Here is a 13898-nt window from a genome sequence, read left to right on the forward strand (position 1 = left end):
TAAATGCAATAAAAATAATATTATATTTTATATAACAGATAAAATATATACTCTAATACATTTTTTTTTACATTATAATAAAAATGTAATAAAAATGTTTTTAATTATAATATGATTAATACATATCTTGGTAGCATTAATTGTTCTAAATATTAAATATTTTATTAAATAAAAACCATTTATATTTTATATAACAAGTATTTAAATAAAGTATATACATTTATATTAAAATATAGCTATAAAAATATATATGAATGAATAATACACATCTTGGTAGTATTAGTTGTTCTAAATTAAGTATATCATTATTAAAATCATCTGAAAATAATCCAGGTTCAATGAGATGTTTTTTACACTGCATAAAACATGAACAATTTCTTCTGTCACTGCTGTTTTAATGTATATCTGGTAAGGTTTTCTATCATATAATGCTTTGGTCCAACAATATTTACATTTAACCAAAAACACATTGTGTATAAAAATTGGACACTTGTGGAAGTCACTTCAAATGCCCTGTTGGTAAACCAACACATGCCTGTTTAACCTTCACTGTTCCAACATCAGCATGCATTGACAAAAAACAACAACATGTATCACGTTAGCACCAATTTCAAACGACTGTAACAGTACAAAACCGATATTCAGTCTTTTTTTTTTCTAATATTTTTTTGTAAAAAAAAATGTGGGAATGCCTGACCAATTAACAACCTAACAAGAGCAATGAGAAATGTTTAAATAAGACAACTTCCAAACAGAATCAAACAGGCAGAAAGAAAGTGAAGTACAAAACCAAGAGCACTTACTCTTAGCTCTGCTACTGATATATATATATAGCAAATTATTTAAAAGGCACCTGACTATTTACAAATCAAGGTTACAAATAAAATGAATGAAATAATATACATGAAGCTAACAGAACATAAATAATAAAAAGGAGGCTCGGTTGAAGGCTGGACTGGTTTATGCAGTGTTGGGTCACGACCCACTACGGGCGATGCTGCTCTCTGGCTCTGGTGTGTCGCCTCTCCTCTCACTGGACGGAGAAGTGTAGAGGAAGTTACAGCACACATACAGAGGAAAAGACAAGAGCCGGCTATCCAGATTCATCACCACATATTCCTGTGAATGTAATACACAATGAAGTACTTCGGTCAAGTAACTGGAAATAAAATTATTTTATATTATTATGACAGAATACCTGGTCCTTTTCAAGGGTAACAAGCTGGTAGCCAGTTGACCGGCTGCAAACCACTTTTCCACTGCCATCAAAGGAAGCAAGGCGCAATCTGAACAAAATAAATAAAACATAAGTAAAATAATAATGATCAAAAATTAAATGTTAATTAATTGCTAAATTAAAATGTTTTTAATTATTTAAATTATAGCTTATTTAAACATTAAATTAAATATTTTTTCAATAAGAATTATTTATAAAAGTAACTGAAATTATTAATTATATAATATTCTAAAAAAATATAGAATTCCACCTTGCTAAATACTAAATAAAAAACAATGATTTAAAAAATAAATGTAATATGTTTCATTATTTAATATATAATCCATTTAATAATAATAAATTATTAAATTATTTCATAATTAATTATAAAATAATTGAAGTTATTAAATAATCTACTTAACATATTATTCAAATTATATACATATATTCACTGTTAATAACATTTTATATCAATTTTAGTTTTATAGTTTTATAAATATATACAGTATGTGTACAAGAAAACAATTATTATTATTATTATTATTTGTAGATAAGACAGTCTGTAGGAAGATATTTAAGAAATTGTTATATTATACTATTCATTCCTTCATATATAATTTGAGAAATAAACAGATGTGTAACAGCTCACCGGTACGCAAGGTGGCGTCGTGGCTGTAAGCTGACAGCGCCCCCACATGGCTGACTGAGGGTGTTTCTCTTAAAGATTATGAAGCGATTCGTGTAAGTCACCAGCAGGTCAAAGCCATAATTGAACCCCGTCCATCGCCAACAGTACTGGAGAGATAACAAAAATACATACATTTCATTCAAAACAAAAACATACAGTAAAAGATGCAATATATTGTATAGCAAGTGTTCAACTCACATCTCCATCTTTGGTCAGTTTTCGTCCACAGCGCATGCTGTTGAGCTCAAACTCCTCTTTATTGGCCTCTTGTGGTCTGTAACAGTCAGATACACTCATTTGCAATTCAAACCACATGTTTAATGTGCAGCAGTGCAGGTGTTGGGGCGTTCTCTCACCCGTTATCATTATCATGTTCTGTCCTCAGCATGGCAAACCACTGCTGTTTGTACACTGTGCTCAGCCACTCTGATAAAAACACAAGAGGAAGTTGGGTTAATATTCACCCCAGCCCCACTAATATCAGCCTTAGATAACAAAGGACAATATGATGTCGTTTCAGGACAAAAATCTTTAATCTGACTGGATTCATGCAATTTCTTGAAGTCAAAAGTGCACCATGAAACTCACCGGGCGGTAGGATGTTGTCCCGTTCCAGCATGCGGGCAGAAGCCAGGTCATTAATGATGTACTGCAAGCGGATGAGTCTGAAAACGGGGACGAAGGGCATCCCGTCATCTGTGTTCAGAAAGGGCTCCTCTTCTCCAGCCTCTGTGTACGATTGTGGCAGTTAGAAAAAGATTATATTAATGCGTATAAGCATTTGTATGCGTGGAACGTACCACTTCTTCGTTTACACAGCCAGGCATCTGCATCTACCAGAAGTTGTTTGATAGGACCATCCCAGGATGGATTAAGCTGCAAGAACATCCACTGAAAAAGAGTAAAATAAAAAAATAGAGTGTAAATGTTATGTAATTTCAGTGTACCACTAAAAACACTGCAAAAGTTTGGAAAATTACAATTTTTCCCCCCATGTTTTTGAAAAAAGTCTCTTCTGCTCACCAAGGCTGCATTTATCTGATCAAAAATACAGCAAAAACAGTAATATTGTGATTTACAATGTAAAATAACTGTTTTCTATTTGAATATGTTAAAATATAATATTTATTCCTGTAATGCAAAGCCGAATTTTCAGCATCATTACTCCAGTCTTCAGTGTCACATGATCCTTCAGAAATCATTCTAATATGCTGATTTGCTGCTCAAGAAACATTTCTAAATATCAATGCTGAACACTGAAGACTTGATAATAATATATAATACATACATTTCTAATGATTATAATGCATAAATATATTTTACATATATAATATTATTAATATATAATATTAATAATAAACATTATATGTGAATATATATGTATATGCAACTTGTTCTGTCATTATTAAAATCTCACTTATTTTCACTATAACAATGTTCTTGTTCTACTAACAGTATTGGTAATTACCAAAATAATTTTTATGTTTCAGTAATGGTTAATCCACACAAATATGTGTAAGCTCTTTAGTCACAGTAATGCTAAAATATAATTATTGGTGGGATTTTACAAAAGTTGAATCAAAAGCAAGTCTTTGGGAACAACTAGAAACTATTTGGAAGTCAATAACAGCAAAGACTGTGGAAAAGTACTTAAAAACAATGCCAACAAGAATACAAGCTGTTATTCAAGGCCAAAGGAGGCTATACAAAATAAAAATATATATATACATTTTTTGGATATTGTGTGTGAATAAAGACTATTTAGTTTGAGTTTGTTATTTGCATATATACTAATATGTCAGTAATGACATTATATATCAGATTTCTAAAATATTTGTGTTTTCTCTTTATTATGACAGGTGGTCTTTTATTTTATAATATATTTTTTAAAAATTATATTTTATTATATTATATCTGTTAAAAGTATATTTAAATGTTTTATTCATTTAATTAAAATGATTATAATTATGTAATGTAAAATATATGTGTTGCATCATATTTGATACTCAAATGTACTATAATTAATGTATGAAATTTTAAGAAAGCACAAGTTACTTAAATCCACTTCCACATTTTTGGAAATATAATTAACAATATTTTTTTTCTTTATATTGTTGTTCTTTAGTTATTATTTCTCAAAATCATCAAAATTCCAACAAGATGTGCAGATATTTTAATAATTTAGATTTCCTTCTATGCTTAAACCACCAGGGGGCAAAAGACATGTTGATCATATACAAAATGTTTTTTGGGGAAAATATTATCACCTACTTTTTTCAGTGCTGTGTAGACATCCATCTCCACTTGCATTACGAACAGATCAGAGGACTGAATAAGCTGTTCCATAATTTCCACCCTACACACACACACATTAAATGAAACCAAACATTTATAAGAACTAAACCATCAAATGAGGTCAGACAAAGATGCATGTAGTAAGACTGTACCCGAGCTCCTTCATTAGGTCCACATTCTGATGCGTCATGAGGTTATTGAGGAGCCACTCTAAACATCTGCAATGCATAGAGAACATGCAACCAGCTCATTATATCGCAAGCATGTTAGGGAATAACGAAGGAAATCAAACAAGACTACTGACTTCTTCATGACGGAGTCCAAGCCGTACATGGTGGCCGAGTTATAATAGCTGCACACAGTCTTCACATTCACGTTCTCCTTCATGGTTTCTCCACACTGCTGGATTAATCCATCCTGGGAAAGACAAAAAGCATGTTATTAAGGATGACACTAGAAAGACAACCTGCACCAGTGATTACGGATGTTAAAAGTGTAGTGGGTGGCTATAGGGGTGTTGCTCTATGGTTGCTAAGGTGTTGCTAGGTGAGTGATTCTGATTGGCTTGTATTTGTTACTTTTTGCAGCAGTGAGGATTTTTTCTGCTTGTCTTGTCATGCCAGTAGTTCATATTTCTACTTTACCGATCAGCACTTGTAAAAAACACAAGAATTATATTATACTAAAAATATAAAATGATTTACTTTTATACATTTTTCACACAAGTTGTTAACAAAAAAAAAGGTCTGTAAGGTTTTTTGATGTTTTTAAAAGAAGTCTATCATGCTCACCAAGGCTGCATTTATTTGAACAAAAATACAGTAAAAACAGTAATATTGCAAAATATGAATACAATATTATTACTGTTTTCTATATGAATATATTGTAAAATGTAATTTATTCCTGTGATCAAAGCTGAATTTTCAGCATCATTACTCCAGTCTTCAGTGTCACATGAATGATATTATTATTATTATTATTATTATTTCAAACAGTTCTTAATATTTTTGTGGAAACTGATATTTTTTTCAAGATTCTTTGATGAATTGAAAACATTTTATAACATTATAAATGTATTTACTTTCACTTTTGATCAATTTAATGAATCCTTACTTGGTAAAATGTATTAATTTCTTAAAAAAAAAAAAAAAACATTGAGACCAAACTTTTGAAGGGTAGCTTAATAATACCTAGAAATTATACAGTTATTATAATCAAACTGGAACTTTGAGATAAATTCATTAACACTTTTTCTGAAAAATAAAAGCATAAATGACAAAAAATACAAATTTGTAATGTTCAACCCATTCATACAGATATGACACTTTGACTATCAAACGTTATTCTTGCAATTTCATCTACCTTATGGATTAAATAATTTTAATGCAGCTAACAAGCTGACAAGCAGAATTCACAACCACATTTTTGCAAAGCAAATGTTTGCAATAAATAAAAATGTGTGGTCATGATCAAAATGCAAGATAGGGCTGAAGTGACAGGCTGCAGCTGCATTACAGAGAAACCTCACGTCTTTATGGATCAGATGGTAGACATACTAACCAGCTGGAGCATACAAGCAGCAGCGAGAATATTAACAACCCGACTTGGTTTGATCAATACGTCATCCCTGTAGAGTGACCCGAACACCACTTGCAGGGCTACAGATGGAGAAAAACACTGGGTCAGGGTCGTATTGATCACAATACGAAGACAACTACTTAAATTTGTTCATTGCATCAAGGTGGTGTTAAAAACACATTCTCAGAATCCTCACCCTCAGTGTCAATATTCTGGTCTGGGATCTCAAGCTCAATAACCATCATGTTAGACTCCTTCCAGGATCCACTGAACATGCTGGAGAAATAGCCAGACTGTTTCCAAACAGGAAAATGAGAGGGGGAAAATGTTTAAATCAAAGCTGTCTAAGTACTCTGTTATTAGGAGAACTGAACAACTGGACCAACCTGACACAGGTAAATTTTATGAAGGTTCCACTCCTGCCCCAGGGCGCGGATTTGGATGTCACTGTTTTCTCCATTCAGGAATAGTGTCTGGTAGATGTACTTTGAGGTGCTTTTCAACTTCTTCCTGTCCGCAGAAAGAAAAATGCAGACAAAAAACAAACAAACATTAAACAAATATTAAATATAAATCAAATAACACTAATTAATTATATTAATGTGACAATTCAGGTATCAACGGTCACATTTATTTTTTTAAAAGAAAGAAATGAACACTTTTACTCAGTAAGGATGCATTAAATTGATCAAAAGTGACAGTAAAGACATTTAGAACTAGATTTAAATTTAAAATAAATGCTGTTCTTTTTAACTTATATACATCAAAGAAATGATTTCCACAAAAATAATAATCAGCACAACTGTTTTTAACAGTGATGATAATAAGAAATGTTTCTCGAGCAGACAATCAGCATATTAGAATTATTTATGAAGGATCATGTGACACTAGTTTCGTTTCCATCCAAAGTTAGAATATCACATAAAAAAAAACGGAAATAAAGCAGCATTTCAAGCCCATGTGTTCAAGAGAACACAACCATCACTTCCTGGGAAAATGGTGCAAAATATCTGTAATAAAAATGCTGCAATCATTGAAGACACAGTGGCTCTTTTTTCATACATCATAAAGTACTTGCAGACAGAAGAAACACAAACACACTCATGTTTTCTTGCATTCACAGGTGGATACCTGGTGTTTGTGAATACAATCATGTCAGAGTTCTGGGAGGTCATTATACCAAAACATTATTTTGATGACAGAATTTCAGAATGACCAAACCAATATCTGGGATACAGTGCAATTAGTTTGCTGGTTAGCCTAGTTATCCAATCACATCCTCTGCTAAGGCAAAGTCACATTCTTTCTTTATTTCTTTCTTTACTTATAAAGCACTTTCACAAAACTACCAGTTGATCCAAAGTGCTGTACAATACAGGTAGAATAAAACGAATAAGAGACAACAAACATCGAAACACAGCATAACAATACAATTTACATGGCTAGATAAAAGCTATTGACAGAAGATGATTTTTAAGCCGGCATTTAAATACAGGCAAAGAGGGCGCAGCTCTAATAGAAGCTGGTAAATGTTCCATAGACTATAACCAGCAACAGCGAAAGCTCGATCACCTCTGCAAAGGAACCTAGATCCAGGAACAGAGAGGAGACCAAGATTACTAGATCTTAGGGACCTATTTGGTTTATAAGTAGAGATTGCCTCGGAGAGATATGATGGGGCTTGATTGGTTACCAGTCAAATTCAGAATTATTTTTAAAATTGTAACTTTTGTTTTCAAATCTCTGCACAGTTTAGTGAAATAAGAATGGGCGATATGTGGTCGAACCACTTTTTGTTGTGCATTGTGATGGAAATATTTTATGTCAACATGAAATGTACAGAAAATGCAGACTAAGGATGCTCAGGTCAAAGACCAGTCACCTGATTAGCTTAGATCATTACAAACCAATCACCAGAACAAATCACAGTGATGAAGACATTGATTTTTACTCAACTGTAAGACTTAAATGTGCATGTGTCTTTCTATTCATTGATACTCACTCTGTTGTTGTGACTAGTCAACTCCCGGCCGTGAATAAAACTTCATTTCTACAAAGAGCAACTTGGAAGTCGTGTCAGGTATATGCTGCGCAGCTAAGGAATAGAAGTACTAGTTTCTATAGAAGTACTAAGTTTCTACGCTCAAAAGACCACAGCAGAGACAGTGATAGTGTTGGAAGACTATAGAGTCGCCCTCGGGGTGAGGCTGTAATACTCAGAGTTAGTATTAATGATCCTCTGTCGGACCAGCGTACACCTGAGAAGGACGGTGAGAGTGTATAGATGCTACAGACCTGTGCGCTCATGTGTGATTGAGGTAGTGATAGTAGCTTCTTGACGGGACGCCATCACCTTACTTTGGGAAGGGAATTACCTCGAAGTATTGGAAATGTATTAGAAGTATTCGAGAAGGGAATTACCTCGATACTGTAGTATTACTGAGTATTATATATATTATATTGACAACCAGAGGTTGTTTGAATTGTCAGTGGTGAAGTCAGATTTGTACTGAGAATTTCCACGACAGCATCAAGGGATTCATTCAGTTTCCATTGTAGTTTATGCACATGTCTTCTTCTCGGATTAAAACATTACCCTCCTCAATCGAGTGCATACGTTTTTATGCACATTTTTAGAATTTATGAGCATCTTGCTGTTTCCATCCAGTGCCTTTTTATGCGATAACCCAAAATTTGATAAAAAATAAGTGTTTAGAAACGGCTATTGAAGACTGGAGTAACGATGCTGAAAATTCAGCTTTGCCATCACAGGAATAAATGGCATTTTAAAACATATACAAACACAAAAGTCATTGTAAATTGTAATAATATTGCACTGTTTGTTACTGTAATTTTGATCAAATAAATGCAGTCTTGGTGAGCTTAAGAGACTTCTTTCAAAAGCACAAACTTTCTATGACACCAAACTATTAAGCAGCAGTGCATGTTTTCTGACCTGCGTGGAGTGTCCAGCTGGCTGTCCTCTTCGTCCGGCTCGCTGTCACACTCACACCGTGAGCTGCGTTTCCTCTTCCTGCACTCACAGCTGTGTCTGGTTCCAGCACACTGCCTCTCCACAGCCTCCTCTGGGCCCCGGGGCGACGACTGAAAGCGGCTCCCGAGTGAACCCATGATTATTCAGCCTACAAAAAAACATTACTCATTTAGTCATGTTACTAAACTGGTTAACAGCACCACTTATGTGGCATGACAACTGTACAACCAATGCATTTCAACTTGGGTAGCACCTGCAGAAAGTCTAAAAATAACTCAATTTAAACACTGTATGGGTGTCAGGGAGTGAAGTCAGGTGACAGGTGGTGAGTGAGATCACTTTCCACTGCTTAATTGACTTAATTCGCAATATCTAAAGTTATTTTGCCTAAATTAATGTTATTTAATTCTGTAATGGTTTCATTCTGCTCATTTGAAGCTTCAGTCTGTTGGTTTAGTACAGAAACATTGACGTTACGCGTCAGTATGACCATTATATTATTTCAACATTATGAACTTATTACTTTTCCATAAGCTGTACATTAAAGTCGTTTGTATGTAAAAAAAAAACAAAACAAAAAACACCACAAATCTCGCCTCTTGTAAACACTCACCACACGCGTCTTGCCTCTCAAAACACCGGACACACCCTGGATTCTGCACATCAAGCGCTGTGCAAATGCATCATTAGGCGTATAATGAACGCATATTATGGCGGTTAATGACTGCACTTCAAAATCGGCTGTTAAATGTATAATAAATCAGCAGTTTGAAACCAAAGCAAACTGACAAATAACAAACAGAGGTATGAGTCTCTCCTCCACGTCACGGTTGTCTGTGATGATCTTCGGGTGCTGCTGCCGCCTGCTGTAGCGGAGCTGCAACAATCTTTTCTTTTTTACTTTTTGCAGACTGAAAAAGAACTCCGTTTTTGATGTTGTGAAAAAGTTTAATTCTTTAAGAATATGAAAAGAAAGACTATGCTCTTTTGCGTTACAAAACCTGTATTATTTTACTGCAGTCTTGTTTAGTGTAATTCTATGTTATGTTGTTTTGCTCCTTTTACATATTGTTTATCTTTGTCTCATTATGTAGTTCTTCTCAGAGCGTATCTGGTTGTCTCTCTGCCTTGTATTACAAATTTGCAATAACCATAAAACAAAAAATATTAAATTAAATATTTATATAAATTAATTCAATTATTTGTAACACTTTTCAAATAATACACTATATTTACATAATAAATACACTTTACGCAATGTCTCATTTGTTAACATTATTAATGTATCCAATAACGTGAAATAACATATTTTTTTTACAACATTTATTAATATTTATTAATTTTAATTAAAGATACACAAATTTGATTTCAAAAATGTATTAGTAAATTAGTAAAAAAATTAACATCAACAATCATGCTGTAAAAGTATTGTTCATTCTTAGTTCATGTTAATACTGTAATGCCAATAAATTAAACCTTGTAAAACCTTATGTTTAAAACTGTGAGTTGTGTCTCTATATTTTAAGACATATGCTGGGACATTAACGTTTACTGCATAACAAGAATGGCTTTGGTTTTCATCTAAGATATTTTCATTCACTCTGAAATAGAAATGGGGGGGGAAAAAACACCGAAAAACCACAGCCGTGCTCAGACCACTAGAGGCGCTGCTCGTTTCCAGTTCCCCCCTTTGATGGGCGGGGCTTAGGACGGAACCAGCCAATGAGCGTCCAGATATCGACCCAGTCGCCTACCTTTCTGCGGATAGCCAACCTTTGAGGGTGCTGTGTGTCTGTTTGACACGTACCTCACTTTGAAGTGGTGTAGTCTACCTATGTATCGGATGTGAAAGAATTTCTGTCGGTTTAAGACTGACAAACCTTTTGTAACGTTTAGCACGGACTGGTTTCATAACCTGCAACATGGAGCCAGGGGCGAGTGACGCGACAGCAGGTAAATACTGTTTTACTACAGTAAAAGTGGCATAAAGAGATGGATGTCGATATAACACTACCAAATAACTTTGCATAACATTAGCTTTACTATGCATCTGATTATTTAAGGTGTATCTGATTAAAAAAAAGTGTATTAATAGTGTGAAAATGTAGAGTTAATTTAATTTATCTAGGTTGAGTCGAAAACAATACAAGTATTGTTTTGTAGTATAGTATACTACTAGTGTACTAATAAGAAATTGTATTTCTCAGATATTACTTATTCGTATCTTATGAGTTCTCAATTTAGTTTTATTCAGGTAACTTTGTCTCTGATTTTTCTCCTAAAATTCTTTCAGTGAAACGTAAATACTGATGTAAATATTTGCGTATAAAGCCGTAAAATTAATATGGACAGCATATCTCAGATTATTTTGATCTAAAATCAACAAGAAATATTTGCGTTCATGCAGAAATCGTAATGACAACTCAGACTTGTCACTGAAAACTTTGATAAACTGGCATCTTTGAGACATTTTTGAGATCTCTTCTGAAACTCTAGGGTTGATGTGCATCAGGATAATAATGTTTTGTTTTTCTCAGGAGAAAAACTGAGATACTGGAGACTTGTGATAAATCTCAATTCACTCTCAGTTTTATCTCATTGCTGACTATGAGAAACAACTGAGATAGTAATGAGATTCTTTTTGTCACTTCAGCAGGCAGGGTTGAAAGAAATACATAAAAATGTATTTTAAAATAAAATACCAAATAACTTAATTTTAAGTGTATCAAAATAAACTACAAAATACAGCAGCCACACCATGTATCAAATTAAACTACTGTATTTTTGTATTTTAAAAATACTAAAAAATACTTTTAAAAGGGAGCATGAAATTTCTTCACAAACCTTCCATCAGTTGGCCTATTTGATCCATCCCTTCACCATTACACTGACTCAGTTGATTGAGTAAATAATGTTTGATAGCAACTGCCTGAGTCATGCAATAAATCTGACATATGCAACCAGTTAACAGCACAATATGTACAGTAGGATTTGGATTAAAATATCAAAAAAACGCTAGAACAATATTATATATTTTGTTGACTTGTGTACTTACATTATCCCAAATGTTTCCAAGAATGTTTAAATCCATAGAAATATGCAATTTTAACCAGGACACGGGTCGTGTCCATGTGTCGCCTATCAATGACATCATACCCGTGTTATCCTCAATTTCCGTTTTTATTTTGTAGAAACCATGGAAACACCAAAGACGAATTATATTCTTCATGTTATATAGCTTCTTGTTTAAATCTCGTTTTCTTGATTTACGGCGAGTACCATGTTTTACCATGACTAATATCGATCTAGCTTACTGCAGTGTGCAACAAGTGTCTCATAGCAGCTGATAAGCGAAACACACAGAGTAGCATTATAGCAACTTTCAACACACGAATGTATCTAATATGATAAACAGCACCGCATTACCCCACATATGCTAGACCAAAAAAAGTGGAAGCGGTCACTGTGGTGAAAAGTTCCACAGCTCTTGAGACATGTCGCGCTCATCTCTCATTAGCAGTCTCTTCAGTGGTCTCGTTCAGCTCCAACATCACTCACCCTGCTCTGCGTCATACTACAGTAACGTTAATAATCTCATCCATGTACATGATTTCTGCCCGAGTCCCGTCCCGATTCTTTTCCACCGGCTGTAGACGTGAAGACAACACCTCCCATGATTCCACAAAATCAAGGATAAGCGACTGAATAAGCGACCTCTAGCAGCGAAAATTTACACATTGTGGCTTTAACAGATCAAATATTCACATATCCCTGTGATCTCCCAGATGAAGGTTAGTTTTAAAGTAACCAACGGTTTAATTTTTAACAGTTTGCGAATGACATATAATTGTATTAATTTAGTTACTTGATGTTTGGCAACTAAGGGCCTACTTTGCATCAGCAACACTGACTCAGTGACAAACGAGTCATTCATAAGAAGACAATTGATGGCACCTGTATTCGTAGCAACTAGTTTTTAACCAATTCATAATTTGATTGTTAATCATAAATATAGGGGGCTTCTGCTCAATATAATAGTTTTCAAGAACATTATGTAAATTGGTAAACTATTTAGCCTAGGCTACCAAAATGAACACCAAAACTTGTGTTCTGTTCTCAACAAGTCTGGTCACTGAGTAAGCACCAATCAGAGGTTGCATTTTTATGATTGTTCATGTAGACTTCTTACAAAGTATCTTACAGTATTTTAAAACTACAAAAATACAAAACACTAAAGTATTTTGATACAAAATACAAAGCCATTTTCATCAACCCTATCAAACACAAATTACAAAATACTATTTTGTATTTGAAATACATGTATCATAAGTACTGCCCATCCCTGTCAGCAGGTGCTCCATACATTGAACCGTCCATTGCAAAGAAAAAGAACAGTAAGGAGAACAAACAGGCAACCTTGCCCCCATCAGAGCAGACCAGCACCATGAAGCGTCTCTTTGGCTTTGAGAAAGAAGATGTGTCCTCATGGCATCGGCTGGTGTGTCTCCTCAATCGCCCCACTGATCCGGCCTCATTGGGCATTTTCCGTTTCTTATTTGGTGAGTCCTTATTTATGTGATTTTACAACATCCATAATTCCGAATTATGGTTCAGGTGTTGATGTGTGCTGTATTTTCTCAGGTATGCTGATGGCACTAGACATCACCCAGGAGCGAGGCCTGAGCCATCTGGACTACAAGTATTTAGACGGCGCACCGGTGTGCCGCTTCCCCCTCTTCAACTTCCTGAAGCCCCTTCCCATGGACTGGATGTTCTTTGTGTATTTTGTTATGTTCCTTGGTGAGTTTCTCGAAAAACTGCAAACAGTGCTTCTGGAATTATTTTCACCTTTCATTTTCATCATAGGCATTTCTAAAAATTCCTTAGTAAAGAGTTTTTGACTTTGAACTAAACCAACCTGCTATAAAATGTATCATTTCAAAACAATAACGCAATATATAAATATTGACTTATATTAATTATTTTAAAATATGAATTTTATAAATATTAAATATAAATATATAAATTGTAAAATAAAAACATTACATTATTAAAATGTATACAATTATTCATATTATTAATTAATTATTAAAATACATTTTATTATTAATTAATATAAATATTTT

At 33.8% G+C, this 13898-nt stretch overlaps 2 protein-coding genes across 3 annotated transcripts in view; one reads left to right on the forward strand and one right to left on the reverse strand.

Moving 5' to 3' along the window:
- Positions 1 to 254: 254 nt before the first annotated feature.
- On the reverse strand, positions 255 to 9589 carry gmcl1 (germ cell-less, spermatogenesis associated). Its single transcript, XM_067395633.1, has 15 exons — positions 9386 to 9589; positions 8734 to 8920; positions 6164 to 6287; positions 5974 to 6070; positions 5760 to 5857; positions 4504 to 4616; positions 4352 to 4417; positions 4176 to 4260; positions 2705 to 2795; positions 2493 to 2633; positions 2261 to 2330; positions 2103 to 2178; positions 1866 to 2011; positions 1199 to 1286; positions 255 to 1119 (listed from the first exon to the last, which is right to left on the reverse strand). The coding sequence occupies exons 2-15, from the start codon at positions 8907 to 8909 to the stop codon at positions 976 to 978; spliced, it is 1515 nt and encodes a 504-aa protein (XP_067251734.1). The 5' UTR covers positions 8910 to 8920; positions 9386 to 9589; the 3' UTR covers positions 255 to 975.
- A 924-nt stretch (positions 9590 to 10513) lies between these two features.
- Positions 10514 to 13898, forward strand: part of ggcx (gamma-glutamyl carboxylase) — a 10125-nt gene continuing 6740 nt past the window's right edge. The window contains exons 1-3 of one of the 2 annotated variants that reach the window (XM_067398140.1): positions 10514 to 10725; positions 13125 to 13331; positions 13414 to 13572. In XM_067398140.1, coding sequence (XP_067254241.1) covers positions 10695 to 10725; positions 13125 to 13331; positions 13414 to 13572 — 397 coding nt within the window. In that variant the 5' untranslated portion in view covers positions 10514 to 10694. Of the gene's footprint in view, positions 10726 to 13121; positions 13332 to 13413; positions 13573 to 13898 lie in introns of both variants that reach the window. The other variant, XM_067398139.1, reaches the window with a different exon arrangement.

The sequence above is a fragment of the Chanodichthys erythropterus genome, chromosome 10, assembly GCF_024489055.1.
Source record: "Chanodichthys erythropterus isolate Z2021 chromosome 10, ASM2448905v1, whole genome shotgun sequence".
NCBI lineage: Eukaryota > Metazoa > Chordata > Actinopteri > Cypriniformes > Xenocyprididae > Chanodichthys > Chanodichthys erythropterus.

Bases quoted from the DNA above. Each gene is read 5' to 3' on its own strand.
- gmcl1 (XM_067395633.1), bottom strand. From the start codon at position 8,909: ATGGGTTCACTCGGGAGCCGCTTTCAGTCGTCGCCCCGGGGCCCAGAG. The intron at 6,071-6,163 runs GTTGGTCCAGTT...GTTTGGAAACAG, and splicing joins ATAAAATTTACCTGTGTCAG to TCTGGCTATTTCTCCAGCAT. The intron at 2,012-2,102 runs GTGAGTTGAACA...TTATCTCTCCAG, and splicing joins AACTGACCAAAGATGGAGAT to TACTGTTGGCGATGGACGGG.